Below are 14,750 nucleotides of genomic sequence, written 5' to 3' on the forward strand. Positions count from 1 at the left end.
CTCAAGTTGCTCTGATGTACTTCTGGTTATTGGAAGGAAATCCCTTTCAGATTTCTTCATCAAAACGTCCATTAACAAAGACTGGCACTGACTCCTTATCTGTGGGAATTAAATCTCTTTTCTGGCACGTGCACAGTTAGAGTGAATATCCCACGGTTTAATGTAAGGGTCGGAGCAATAGTGCCACCAAAGAACCTAGTTGAAGGTTACGATCTGGAATGCACTGCCTGAAAGGGTGGTGGAAACAGATTCAACAATAACTTGCAAAAGGGAATTAGATATACACTTGAAAATAAAAAAATTGCATAAAGAGCGGGGTAGCTCTTTCAAAGAGCTGGCATGGGGACGATGGGCCGAATGGCCTCCTTCTGTGCTGTAGGATTCTAGCCTATGATTCTATGATTCTATGGAGGCTGAGTGCAAGAATCAGCCTTCAGCTTCGGTTTTTATGCCAAGGCAGAGGAATGGAGAATCAGTCCGTTCAACATTTGTTAAAATAGCATTGAATAAACATTTGTGACTTCCTTTGAAAATTGCTCGAATTGAATGGAGTTTAACATTCATACATAAAAGAACAATACACAAGGGAGAGAGGAGGAAGAGTTGTGCTATGACGTTATGAGTTGAGTATCTCAACAAACCCCCCCCCCACACACACACACACACACACTCCCCATCTGCTGACACTGTGTCATGGACCACACAACATTTCAGTGTTGAAGGACAAGCTAACTTGTGCATCTGACACTGAAACTGACCCTGCCTGACCTCAGACTGCTATGTCCTGACCGGCTGCTGTTTTTTTATTTCTTGGTGAAGCGCAATTGTTGAGATTGTTAAGGAAAAGGAAGCTTTTTATTGTTAAGGTACCTTTAATTTCACATTTAGAAACTCAACTCAACGTCAGGAGTGAAATTTCATTTCGCAAAGCAAAAATAAAATCGGCCTTGCAATAATAGGGAAAAGGAAACAAAAAATGGTTTCGTCTGTCTGGACATTTTCTGAAAAAGAAAATCATCTTTTTATCCTCTAAATGTTTTGAAAACCTTCACGTTAGTTCTTTCACTGAGTGAACCGCAGTCTCTTGTGAATGTTTTTGCCTTCGAAGGACCATATAGGAGTGCAGTCTATGGAGCGAAGCAATGAAGGGTCACTGAGGGGGAAGGATTGCATAGGCTTACAGCAGCTTCAGTTAAAATCTAGTAGCAACACAGCTTTAGGTCCCACAGCATCTGAAGGTTGGGTAAGGTTGAACCTTGTGTGAGATGTTACGGACCACCTGCACATCAGGAACGCTCAGGGATGCTTAACTTTTGGGTGAATAATTCTGGAAAGTGATATAGAGCTCAGTGCCGTACTGCACTGCACTGTCAAACGGAAATGAAAAGGAGCTCTTTAATTCTCCAAAGCGGTTCATTCTGCAACTCATCAAACAGCTTACGAAGCCAACAGAATATAAATTCAGCCTCCCCCTCCCCACTGTCTCAGCGAGCCAGTGCGGTGAGTTGCCGAGCTGGGAAGATGGTCTGTGTTGTTAGCTGATCTCAGTTAAGGGATAACACAAAGGAAAACCATCCATTCCTGATAGTAACCCAAAATATGCAGTCAATTCACTTTACAGTATATCCTGTGAAGCGCTTTAGACGTCTCGAATACATGATAAGACACTATCAAATGCAAGGATTATAATTATTATCAACTGCAGGGGGGCATGTGGAGTTGATAATAATTATAATGTTGAATGAAGGCAGGACAAGGTTCGGTCCGTCCGCCACCCCCCCCACCCCCCCCGCCCCCTCTCCCCACACACACACACAGAGTTGAACTGCTTGTCAGACCTCACAATCCGAGCTGACGTATAAACAACAACCGTGAGGAACCTGTGAGGAACCGTATGTACCCTGGCAGAAAGGAAAAGGATCTCATCCCTTTCCTGGAGAGGAGAGGAGACGACAGGAAGCCTCGTTTTTTCACATAGACAGTGGGCTGCCTCAGGGCTGACATTGATTGCCCCTGAAGATTGTAATACTGACAGTATATTCCCACGTGTAAGCGTGTTGCTTCCCTAATCTCCTGGATTGTTTCAAATACTGTCCGTGTGAGAAGCGCCTATTCTCCACTTGTACATGTGTTTGGTTTGCCTCCCGTCTCCCCCTCCTCCTCTCCTGTAGACACTGACTCACGCTGTGGCACAGCTGCACGGACGCTGAAGACAAATAGTCATTTCTTCATGTGTGAGCCTCGGCAGTGAGCGTTGGTGGGTTGTTGAACACTGGAGGCATATAATAATAATAATAATCCTTGCATTTGAGATAGCGCCTTATCATATCTTTGAGACGTCTCAAAGCACTTCGCAGGATAGACTGTAAAGTGTATTGACTGTACGTTTTGTGGGCGAAACGCGGCAGCCGATTGCGCACAGCAGCGTCCCCACAAACAGTCGTGGATTGAAGTGACCAAATTTAATCCGTGTTGGGAGTCCCTCACATTCCCGTCACTAACATTAAAATCAGCGCTCGCTAGACCAGACCACAGGGCGTCCGTGCCATGGTACGATCATTTTGCACATAGTTGAAAGTTGAGGCACAACGAGGATGCATCATAATTCAAATATTCTCTCTCTCTCTCTCGGCAGCAGATTTATTTCCACATTGAACCCTGACTAATGTTCCAACCCACTTTGTCCATCTCATGTGCTCCAGTGCACGGAATCCCAGTGTAGGTTTGGAGAAAAAAAAGGCATTCCGCCCTTCTCCTTTTGGTCCATGACACCCTCGGAACAAGGATACATTGAGGGATAAGTGGTGATTTAGAGCAGGCTAAAGGGGTGGAGGAGAGAAGTGCCTGTTAATAATATCAATAAAACTACTCTTTTCTAAATAAGTTCTTTGAATTGTCAACCTCTCTTCCTGACGTTTTCTGTTTCCAAAGTCCACGGAGGGTAGCATTAGCCTCTGGATATTATGGGAAGGGATCGTGAGAATCACTCAATGTTTTCACTGAGATTAGCTGTTTCATAATGTATGAATTCATCCACTAATTCCATAATAAATACAGCCGTCTTTCATAGGGTATGAGAGGCAGAGCGAAACTGCTTCACGCACAGCCCTTTGAAAACGACTCTGTGCTCAAATGAAAGCTATAAACACGGGGACACCATCAAGGTTAAACCTGACATAATTCATGGATAGTTCGAATTTTCTATTAACTGTAGGTAATAAAATTAGAGCAAATGTCCCGTGACATTTGCCATCGCTTCTGCAATGGAGACAATGCAATCAAATCCAGTATGTTCACCCCTGCTTCTCTCTGCAGAGTTTTAGCACGTATATTTTTTACGATAGATTACGATAGTGTTCCAGTAGAAGAACCTCCAAACTGTGTTGAGAGGCAGGTCATAGAACAAGAGTGGCGATTGTGGATTATGAGGATTTTTACACTGTTCATTTCTTAACGTTCAGTTTGAAGTGAGGTGATGTTCTGCATGTCGGTACGTTTAATGCTCTTTGACAACATAAGGTTAGAACAGGGAATCCCTCTCACTGTCCGGGTTGTCACAGTCGATGCATTAAGCACACGAGAATGCGGAGAGCTACCTCCTCGCGTTGGCTGTTCATCATTTGTGCTGTTCTTGAGACGTAACTGGTGCAGATTAGCTTCCATGTGTGCCTGCAAAAACAACTCTTAGACTCTGAAGCACTTTCAGATGTTTCAAAATATTAAGGCGCCATATCGAATGCATGTGTTACTATTTAACAGATGATTCGTAGAGAGAGCAGGGCAAATGGCTGGCACTACATGAGCATTTAAACCTAACCAATATTTGGTACCGATGTCAGGGGAAAGATCCATGGTTTACTTAGCAGATTCCAAACCCTGGAGGGCATCCTGGCCAGTGCGATTTTGGAAAGGGAGAACATAACTGTAGGTCCCTGTCCCTGATCGCTTTCAGCATCATTGATGAACCAGTCGTGCCCAGCTGTTTATCCTGTGGCATGTCCATTTCACAGCTCCTTATGTGCTCTGCTGTGATCTCCCAGCTAACTTTCAATCCTTGAGCTTTTCTGTGAAGGGGTATTTAGAGAAAAATGTCCATTGGCTGAAAACAGCATCTATTTTTTCCATCCTTGGTGGTATTCCCCACGGAAAGATCAAATGTCATCTTTTTTCGAGCATGATGGAAGACCCTGTTGGGAAACCCAGCTGGAAATCCAAAATACATTTGGCAGATCATCAAGTAGATGGAACTGTCAGCCTCCACTAGGGTAGAAAGATGTAGTCACGGACCTCCGTATTAAGAGGTCCTGACTCCTGACCTGGGATGCTTTAAAGCGTTTTAGCCCCTATGTATTATTTAGCAGATCCCGTGAACATGTTGGGGAGGATTAAGCAAGGTGAACATTGCACATTGCAAGGACATTCAGTTCCCGAGCTGTTAAAGAACTGTCTAAAATGGAACATGAAATCTCTGACGAAGATAGCGCTTTGTATGTATTACGCAGAAAAAAAAATAGCAGGGCTATATAAAAAAAAACTCCCACACTAATAGCTTCAGTTATCCAGCAACTGAAAGTGGATTAAACTATAACATAGTTTGTGTTGTGTAGCCAGTTAGTTACAATAAATTCTCTTTTGTCTTTCATTCAGTCAAGACGAATTTGAAACATGAAATAATTTAGTTCTTCAGTTGCACTTCTGCAGTCACCGATTCATCCTGAATCCCTCCTTTTTTTTATCATCATGTTAAAATTAAACTTTAAGCGCTCTGGGACGCGACCCTGCATGAGGGGCACCGTATAAATGCAAGTTGTTGTTGTTAAACTAAAAGCACTAAAAATAATTCCGGAGACAAGGTGATTGTGTGCCCAGTGACTTTGCATTGTTTGAGACCGTTCTTGTTATTTTGTAATATTCATAACCAGTGACACTAAACAATTGTTAAGCACCATTAAACTTTTTAATACCTCTCGTACAAAACCAAAACATCCATGTTCAGCAAATAAAAAGCTAATATAGGCCAATAAAGGCTCTAAATGTGATAGATGGTTGTACTGTTTCAAACAGAAAGGCATGACAACTAATATTCGTCCAGCTGGGAACGACTATGTATAAGAAAGTTAACTTAGTTCTTACCGGCATGTTCCTCTGTACTGCTGATGGCAGTGGCAGGTGTGACCATTGGGATTTCTGTGGGAAAAAGGGCAAGCAACTGCAATGAAGCATTAAATACATACTGCACAGACCAACAAAACACATCAGTGCCCTTGTTAAGAAGAGCTCATTTTCTAAATGACAACTTTCAAAGAATGTATCGGAGTGGGTGAGAGATGGTGTTTAATCTGAAATGTTCATTTGTAAGAATCGCTTGTTTTAAGGATCCTCTATTGCAAAGGAGTTTCCAATCGAATAACAACATGTGTTGGGATAGCGTCTCCAGGAAGACTTGATTCTTTCAACTCTCCACCTTTCTGGCTGAACAGACTAAGGTCGGCCAAGCACGAAGGAACACTTTCATCTCAAATGAGCGAATTATATGCTGCTTTCTTTTGTTTGTCTTAAGAGTTTTAAGCATTTCTACACTAGTAGACAGGGTAAAAGTACCAGAGACAGTGCCACATAAAATGTCCACAGTGATAAAGAGATCAGATGCTGCCTCTGTGAGAGGCACACAGCACATTAGGACAAACAAAGAAATATAAGTCATTCATCCAAAAAAACACACGCTGTTTATAAAGGTGAGAGAGTAAAGTATCAAGTCTTAAAGAAACAGATCCACATTGTGGTTGCCAGTTATCAGGCGCTTTGTGCATTAATCCATTCAAATCAATTTTGATCGATTCTAATTTATGCATGACCAGGACAGAAGTAAATGCTAGTCGATTTCTATCGAATCATTTTCTGGAGGTAGGCGGAAAACTGATATGGATTCAATATGTTAGGGTCCAAAACAAATTAGTGTTGATTAAAATTCATTCAAAATGCATCAGGAACATCTTAAAGCTGTGTTTAATAGAAAATACTTATAGAAAATAATTATTATTATTAAAATACTTATATCTCAGTTGGGAGGGAAATGGGGTGCCCAGCGAATTGGAAGGGTTGTGCTAACTTCTTCACAGAAAACGGTGAGGACATGGAACTCCCTTTTGGAAACGGAATGCATCAACGTATTTAAGAGGAAACTTGATGCATGAAACATGAGGGAGAAGGGAGCAGAGGGCATTAGGTGGGATGGAAGCTGGTGTGGAGTATGAACACTGGCACGGACCCATTGGGCCAAATGGCCCGTTTCCATGCAGTAACATTCTCAGTAATTCTATGTCACTCAGACCATACGACAAAAAACTACTTCTACTGATAGGGACAAAAAGAGTAGTCCACGTACTTATGCAGGGGGCAATGGGAGATCGGCTTTGCTGGTAACCTTTAGCGCATCTGTTGCACGTGATGCCGGTCACACCATCTTTACAGGGACATTGACCTGTTGTTTGGTTACAGGTTTTGCCAGCTGCACCCACCGGATGGCAATCGCATGCTGTGAGGAACATACAAAAATAAGTAAGGAAAGGCAACATAAACCGCCAACAATAGAGTTTCAGAGTAAATGAGGATACAACACAAGAGAGAACAAAGGACGGAGATACACAGAGACAGGTCAGTGGTGCAGGCTCTGTCGTGGCTGCATGTATCTTGTGGGTTTCAATCACACCACCTGCCTGAACTTTTCCCTAGTAGAACAGGATTGAATCATGATTCGACTGCCTTTGGCACAAATAGTGCGGTAATGTTAATGCAGCAATTTTGCCGACAAGAACACAGTCACTACACTTCATTAGAGACTTTGCACTTAGAGACGTTATGGATGTTACGGGCTTTATCTCGAATGCATGAATTATTACTTTTATTATTCACTCGCCAATCCTACCCAATACAAACTCAAGAGAGGAGGCGGTCAACTGATAAAATTCACAGCTGTTTGTGGCACATCACTATGCAAATTCTCGCCTGCGTTCATCTACAAATACTCAGTCACTCACATTACAACGGATCCTGTAAAGCCCTTTGAGACGTTTTGACAATATGATATCAGACGCTATCTACTTGAAATGCAAATATTATTATTGTTATTATGTAAAATGATGAGCTAGTGAGGAAAGGCCATTGTGTTAAGAGGCAAATGCTGAAGATTAAATAAATAACGAAAATATAGGCTGGTACATCAAATGGCTGTGGAGTCAATAGGAATGCTGTGAATGTAAGCCCATTCCTCCCCCAGTGTGTTTTTCGCCCACATGTTGAATTTAGCCTTTTAATGTCCTCTGCGTGTCTCTGCACAAAGATTCTATCTGCTGCTTGTGGGGCTGTCATTCTGAGTTTATCTGTGAAAAACATTTTGTTTTACAGTTCAAGGCACAGACAGTAATTTTTAAACATTTACCGATATTGACTTCTAGATTAGTGAATGCAATACAGTGTCTAATACAGCAACGAGCTCAGTAAACACCTCCATCCATGTTAATACTCTTGACCACTCCAGTATTCAGCCTCAATCTCACCCCTAGCAATCATTGATGTGGTGAGATTGAAAATACATGTTCCTTTTCACTCATTATCACCCAAAATATGCTTTATGCTTCGCCACGAACTAAATATAGAGGTGGGTAAATTTTATAGCTTTGCAAATCTTTATTTGGTGACTGTCTTTTCTTTTGCTGCCTCAAATTATATAGAATAATCCCTGCTGTATATAAATACATTGCTTTGCTATTGGGGTAAAACAATGTGATCGTGATAACTATTATCGGTGATAATTTTCGCTTCACATATCATATTTTTCATTCATTCTCTCGTTCGTTCATTCACTCCTTTGTTCATTTATTGATTCGTTCTTCATGTTTCTATTACATTGCTGTAAAATTTTAGATGTAGAATTCGATGTGACAATGATCTAGTTATTACACTTTCGTATCAACACAACACAAGAAATGAGCATCGGCTGAAGGTTGTTTCAACGCGCAAAGAACATTTGCTGAACTGAAACAAACTGCTCTGCTCAACGTGTATTCCACCAGCCAGTATTCCACCAAAAAGCAGTAAACGAAAGCTTCACTTGATTGATGGGTCTCTTTCCTGTTGCTGCTAAATTTTCACCAGTGAACACACTCACTGGTCACGCTCCCTCTTTGTAAGTATTCGCTCTAAGTATCTTTGGAATAATCTACAACTGTGTTTAGAGAGCAATAACACATTTCCAAGTGCTGGTTCCAATTGTTTCACAGCAGAATTGAAACTACTCAGATGCAATGACTTCTGTAGCTCTGCCATCGTTAAGCGCTCTGAGACGCTGTCCGGTGTGAAGGCCGCTATATATAATGCAAGTTGTTGTTGTTGTAGTTTGCCTACAAAATATCCAAATAGCTCTTAGGTTGAGTTGGAGATTTAAGCAGTAGTGTATTATGAGTACAGTGCTACTTAAATGCCCAACTCTATCCTTGCAGTCCATTTGGAGAGCGCTTAAGCAGCCAAACAAAAGGTATGTGAGCAGCCAAACAAAAGATTTGTTTTGCTGCTCATAGAATTCTATATCTAAAACTCACTCCATTTTACAGTAAATCCTGTGAAGCTTTTGAGATGTTTTCCGAATGTAAAATGCGATTGATCAAATGCAAGGATTATTATTAGTCATTTCTGGCTTCTCTGTTTCTAGTTGCATTTTATGCATCAATCCATCTTTCTCCACCTGTCTTATTGAAGTCAATCTTTTGTTTGGCTGCTCCTGACAGGAAAGGCGCTATACAAATGTAATCTTGTTGTTGTTGTTAAGCACTCTTCAAATGAACTGCAAGGACGGAGTTGGACATTTAAGTAGTACCGTACTCATAATAAGAGTACTGCTTAAATCTCCAACTCAAGCCAAGAGTTATTTGGGTATAACTGAACAATGTTATGGATATTCACTGCAGCTGTACGTAGAATGTTGTACCAATTGATGTGGAGTTTTACGAACTACAGATTGAAAAGTAGTTTGCAAATGTAGGTGCAGTGCAGTATTTTAAATGCATGTGTGTATTGGTAAGGTAACAAGTGCCTTAGGAATGACATTGTCCAATAATAATAATAATATGTATATTACTGTTTGCTCTGTATATGCGTGTGATTTTTAGGGTGGAATTGAGCCCTTGAGAGGGAGTGTTTGGACAAACTGACCGAAGTTTGATGGCAACATTTCAAATGCTGAATTGTTATTTAATGACCAACTGTGCATTAAAAACATGTTAGGAGAAGCAATGTAAGAGAGACTTGTGGGAAAGGAAGTCAGGGCATACATGTCAGTTTATTCTGGATACAAATTGAAGTAGGAATTCCCAATCCATAAATAAATAATAATAAATAATCCCTCCATCTCCCCCTGGCTTAGTGTCAGACTCCGCTACCCCGCATGAAGGACCCTGTATAAATGCAAGTTGTTGTTGTTGTTGTAGAGGTCTCCAAAATTGGAAAAGGGAGAGGATAAGTAACGAGAGATGATTCCTGCTGTTTGTTAAATGAAGCAGAAACTCATGGTTGCGAGGTGAGTTAAAGTGGAGGTTTGTAAGCCATTTTGGCACAGGTATAGTCAGAATATGGAATGCTTTGCCGGAATTGGCAAATGAGGCTGAGACTTTAACAACATTTCACATGAAATGGAATCAGATGAACATTTGGTTCAGGGCTGGAGTATTGGGTATTAGTGCACCTCATTCACTTCAAAATAATCCCTTCAAAAAAAAATAATAATAATAATTTGGTCACTGAATCTATGACTGTTTGTGGGATTCTTCTGCGTGCAATTGGCTGCCACATTTCACCAACAAAATATAGTCAATTCACTTTACAGTATATTCTGTGAAGTGCTTTAAGACGTCTCAAAGACGTGATAAGGCCCTATATGAAATGCAAGGATTATTATTACTATTAAAAGATCTGCCCAGACTATTCCAACAGAAGATTCAATGAAGAGATACGAATGGCACTTCCAGATGCGGCATTACACATCCTCGCTGGTCCGATTTACAACTTGTGGTTGGTTGTCCTTTGAAGTGCTTGAATGGTACAGGGATATGTTTTCTGCTACATTATTTATGTGGCCCTGTGTGGATTGAGATGTCACTTGTGGGCAGCTGAGTGAAAGTGCGTTGGCTCTGAATACCTGAAACTATACAGAAGAAAGCAAAAAACTATTTAGCTTCACACTTCTTGAATATAAATCTATTAGAAAATAAGTGCAATTCCCTCTATTTGTAAAGACTTGGCCATCAATTACACTCTGTTCATGATATCTCACTTCAGGCAATGGATTGGGATTTGCTGGGAGTCACTGAAGGAGTTTCTGAGTCTAGAATTTGAATAATAATAATAATAATTACAACCTTGTATTTGAAATAACGCCTTTTCACATCATTTACGGTTACAGAATATGCTGTTAAGTGAATTAACTCTATATTTTGTGAATGAAATGCGGCAGCCAATTGTGCACAGCAGTGTCCCACAAACAGTCGTGGATCGAGTGACCAAATTATTATTGTCATTTTGAAGCAATTATTACTCGTGGAAAGCAGTCCGCTAGTCAACTGAGCCTTTCCTTGTGATGTCTACAAGCCATTTCTTTTAGCACCTTGTTGAAATTGATCAGAGACACTTAATGCCCCCATATTTTGAGTTTTTGCTGTGACCACAAGCAATCCTTGAAATTTGCAAATATTTCAGAAATCAACTAAATTGAGAATAGTTTGGTGGGACCCGTCTGTTTTTGTGTAGAAATCCATCTCCTGTTGACTGTTTGCGACTTCAAATAGGGTTAACAGTAGGTGAAGTGCTTTAAGAACTGTAGCACCGTTTCTCCGTGAAAAAAAATTGAAAACAGCACAAGATCAAAACAATTTCTTTGTGCTGACGATGCTGGCAAATGTTCTTCAGTTATTGCACATTCCTCTGATTTTCTTCGGTCCAAAATTATTTGCAGCAGATTGGGTTTGTAGATATTGTACAAAAAACTGGAGGTGCACGGTTCAAGAAGTTGAGAAAACCCTTTGAGGGGTCATAAAGCATCAAAACATTTTTTTCACACAGTAAATTGTTCGGATCTGGAGTGCACTGACTGAAAGGGTGGAAGTAGATTCGATAACAAGTTTCAAGAGAGAAGTGGATAGATATATGGGGAGGACAAATTTGCAAGGCTACGGGGAGAGAGTGGGGCAGTGGGATTAATTTGGACAGGTCTTTCAAGAGCCGGCACGGGCACGATGGGCCGAATGGTCTCCTTCTGTGCTGTGTAATTCTACGGTTCTCTGAAACGCTTCCTGCCATTCTGAATTGCTGCACTCGGCAACCTTTGGAATCCGAATGCCTTACTCCTCGTAAAGTGCACGACGGCATCAATATTCCCATCAAGCGCCCAGAAACGTTTCACACAAGAGTAACTGGCTGAATCCACCAGTAATTACATTAACCTTCCTTATTTATTTATGCCTGGCATACTTTTCATGAAAGGACCATACCTTTATAAACAAAACAGCATGCCTGATCTTGGCAGCAGACTCGCTCAGTTATTATAATTGAAACCAAGAATTGCGAAAGGACACGAAAGAAATCAGTTGTGGGGGGGAAACTAAAAAGATCACCAGATTATCAATAGGCTGAGGTTTTTTCTAATAACCCAAAGGGATTGTTAATTTCTTTTTAACAAGAGGCCTAAAAGAAAGGATTTTTATTTTAAAATAAAAGTCCAGTGTGTTTTTCTGGGCATATGGCTCGGAAGAAGGTGAGCTCGGAGCAAATCTCTTTTCCCCTTGGTTCTCTGCCTGGAGTCATCTCCACTGTTAGAGGGATACGCTGTCAATGATTGATATCATTAAGAACAACATAGTTCCCTGGAGTTTCACTAGAAAATGACCGTTCTATCTGATTGGAATGATACTTATCTGAATGCTATAATGTTCATAACACATCATGAAGGGATGGCAATTATTCCAACAGCTGGTTTTATTTAATTGAAAATTACACACACATTGGGCTTAGTCTTGGGACTCAACCTAAGTCTGTCTTGACAAAACAGCAAGCATTGTTTTATTGTATAATCAGAAAATCCTTCGAAGACTATTATCTCCTCCCATAATTAAAACAATATTGTGCACTGCGGCTTTATGATTGAGTTTGACAGTACTAAGCGAATTTTTTTAATATGATGGGGATTTTGTTGTTGATTCGGTTTTAATCTATCGTGAGTGAATCTGCTGCTTTTCATTTGAATTTTATCTTTGACTTTCACATGATATGACAGCTGGAAATGTCCTGGCAACACGCAATATGCACGGGATTACAGCAATGAGATGCTGAAACGTTGCAATATGTATGTTGCGAATTGGGGGGAAGGAGGGAGAAAGTTGGCTTAAAGTGTGTGTGTGTGTGGGGGGGCGTGGGGGGGTTACGGGGGTGGTTTTGGGTAGGATTGTTTTATGTGGAAATCCAGACTGGAAGTGCTAGAAATCAGGATCCAATCTTTATTACTTATACATACGTTTGTATTGGGACATTGCTGCGTGTAAATTGGCTGCCACCTTTGTCTACAAAATACACAGCCCCTGCACTTTACGGTAATTAATCAAAATGTTTTGAGACGTCCTCCTGACAGGAAAGGGGCCTTGTCAAATGCGCAAGGAATATTATTATTATTTGTTTTTCTTATTTCGTAAACAAAGGTGGGAACAACTATCATTTTCCGAACCCTGGAGGTTCAGGATGATTAATCTTTGACTTCCTTAATTGCCAGAGATGGCTAGAATAATTAGAATTATTTTATGCGTGTCTTCATGTCTCTGGTGTATAGGTGGTGATTCCTTCTGAAATCAGGTTCTTTAGTCAAACCTTGTTGTCAGCTGGTACTTCAAAGAATCACAACCACTTTGTCACTTATCTTCATATCTTCCTCTTGTCTTACTACTTTCTTTCAGTGCTATGGTCTTGGTTGGATGTACTTTAAGCCTCATTAACACACATGTAGTTGAGCTTTGTACAGACTGAGTGTTTGAACAAGTGCTTGGGTGAATAAGTCACTTCAGTGGTTTCTTATGTCAGGTTCAGCACACTCGGATGAATGGGTTCTCTGGGAAAATCCTGCGAATGGCTCATATTTGGTCGCAATCTCATGACAAAGAAGGAGTTTGGGGGACNAAAAAAAACAAATGATTCCCAATCCCCGAAGCTCTGGAAACTATTGCTATCCCGCTGGTTCAAAGCAGCTTTTTGTTGAAGCTGAACTGCTTGTATTTCAAAAAGCTGATTGGAGAAATCGAATACAGTTTGAATGTTCGATGGTGCAATTTCTTGTGAATTTCCAACTGATCTGCAGTAAATGTTTAACACCTGTCACAGGATCACAATAAACACACAGCCCAAAACTCTACTCCCTCCCATCCTCTACCATCCAAATTCTCCACAAGGCATAAGAATTAAACTGGGTCACGAGTCAACCCAACCAGACCCAACCAGAGCAGTTACAAAACAGGCGAATGTGATGCTTTTTGCAGGAAAGTATGATATACACGTGTTGGGTAGGTAACTGAATACTGACAGGCTCATGAAGTGAATAGGGGCAGCAGCAACTGTAAACCATGGGAGACCCAATTCAACAACAACAACTTGCACTTATATAGCACCCTCCACGCAGGGTAGTGTCTCAGAGCGCTTTCAGCTTGGATCGGGAATCTCAACGGTGGTTGGGGTGGGGGGGAAGAGTGTAAATGTGGCATTGTTGCATTTAGAAAGCTTCTGCTCTGCCCCTGCTCCAAGTCAAAGCAAACGAAAGACGTGCAGCAAAATCTAGAGCTACCTAAACATGACTATAAATATAGCCAATTATAAAGGTCCCTGGTGCTTTATTTTGGTCAGCCGGGTGTCTGACACATGTGGAAACCCATCACTGTATTTAAGAATATCCAAACCAAGCTGAGGTTTCCATGCATCCCACCTACACATGGAAATCCCAGAGAGGGATTGTTGGAATGGAATGCGCCCTCTCTCCCTGGAGGGACCCATCCTGCTTACCTAATTCCGGAACGTATTAGGCGCAGGTTGGCAAGAGCCAAGGTTTGCTAGTGGTTGATATAACTGAGCAATTAGACCAAATGATTCTGTCTCCCTTGTCACAGTGACTGTCCTACTACCAGCCAGTGCTGAGGTGGATGTAGTGGGTGGGCTAACGATACAGTACTATGAATACCTCCTTCATTAATTCATCTTGCAGACAGAACTTTGGAGAGCTTTTCAGTGTTCCTGGGTTCCGTTCCATCCTTAGCCGTGTAAATGTCCCACAATGGCCTCTACACTGTGCAGCGTTGGTTTAAAATCTTAGCCTTCATTAAACTCATGGACACCAGGACTAAAACAGGAAGAATTCACCAATTTCCGAGAGCTAGGAATGCTGAGACCGACGCTACTTATAGGCCATTCATTCATTAGCACAATCTTGTGACATTCCACCCGTGTTTACGTACTACCAAATTGTCACTAAAATTAGCACAGGATAGATTCTAACACTAAATTTGGGCTTATAATTGATAACACATAGGACATTACATTTGAAACAGATGTTGAAATAGATTGAAAGGCTCTAAAAAAAGACTAAATTTAGATCTGTTTCTAGGCAGCCTTACTATTGTCTTTACTGTATGTCACCACTCCCTGAAACCCGATAAATTTCCTGAACACTGTCT

The 14,750-nt window shown here is 41.0% G+C and overlaps 2 protein-coding genes across 3 annotated transcripts in view; one reads left to right on the forward strand and one right to left on the reverse strand.

Moving 5' to 3' along the window:
- The window catches only part of stx8 (syntaxin 8), a 103,222-nt gene extending 96,599 nt beyond the window's left edge, over window positions 1-6,623 (forward strand). Inside the window, exon 8 of the mRNA XM_007888510.2 lies at window positions 6,499-6,623. Coding sequence (XP_007886701.1) covers window positions 6,499-6,608 — 110 coding nt within the window. The 3' untranslated portion in view covers window positions 6,609-6,623. The remainder of the gene's footprint in view (window positions 1-6,498) is intronic.
- The window catches only part of ntn1a (netrin 1a), an 82,770-nt gene that overhangs the window by 18,422 nt on the left and 49,598 nt on the right, over window positions 1-14,750 (reverse strand). Inside the window, exons 3-4 of one of the 2 annotated variants that reach the window (XM_007888513.2) lie at window positions 6,386-6,535; window positions 5,134-5,187 (exon numbers count right to left, since the gene is read on the reverse strand). In XM_007888513.2, the coding sequence (XP_007886704.1) occupies window positions 5,134-5,187; window positions 6,386-6,535 (204 nt within the window). The remainder of the gene's footprint in view (window positions 1-5,133; window positions 5,188-6,385; window positions 6,536-14,750) is intronic. The other variant, XM_007888514.2, reaches the window with a different exon arrangement.

The sequence above is a fragment of the Callorhinchus milii genome, unplaced genomic scaffold (genome assembly GCF_018977255.1).
Source record: "Callorhinchus milii isolate IMCB2004 unplaced genomic scaffold, IMCB_Cmil_1.0 Scaffold20, whole genome shotgun sequence".
NCBI lineage: Eukaryota > Metazoa > Chordata > Chondrichthyes > Chimaeriformes > Callorhinchidae > Callorhinchus > Callorhinchus milii.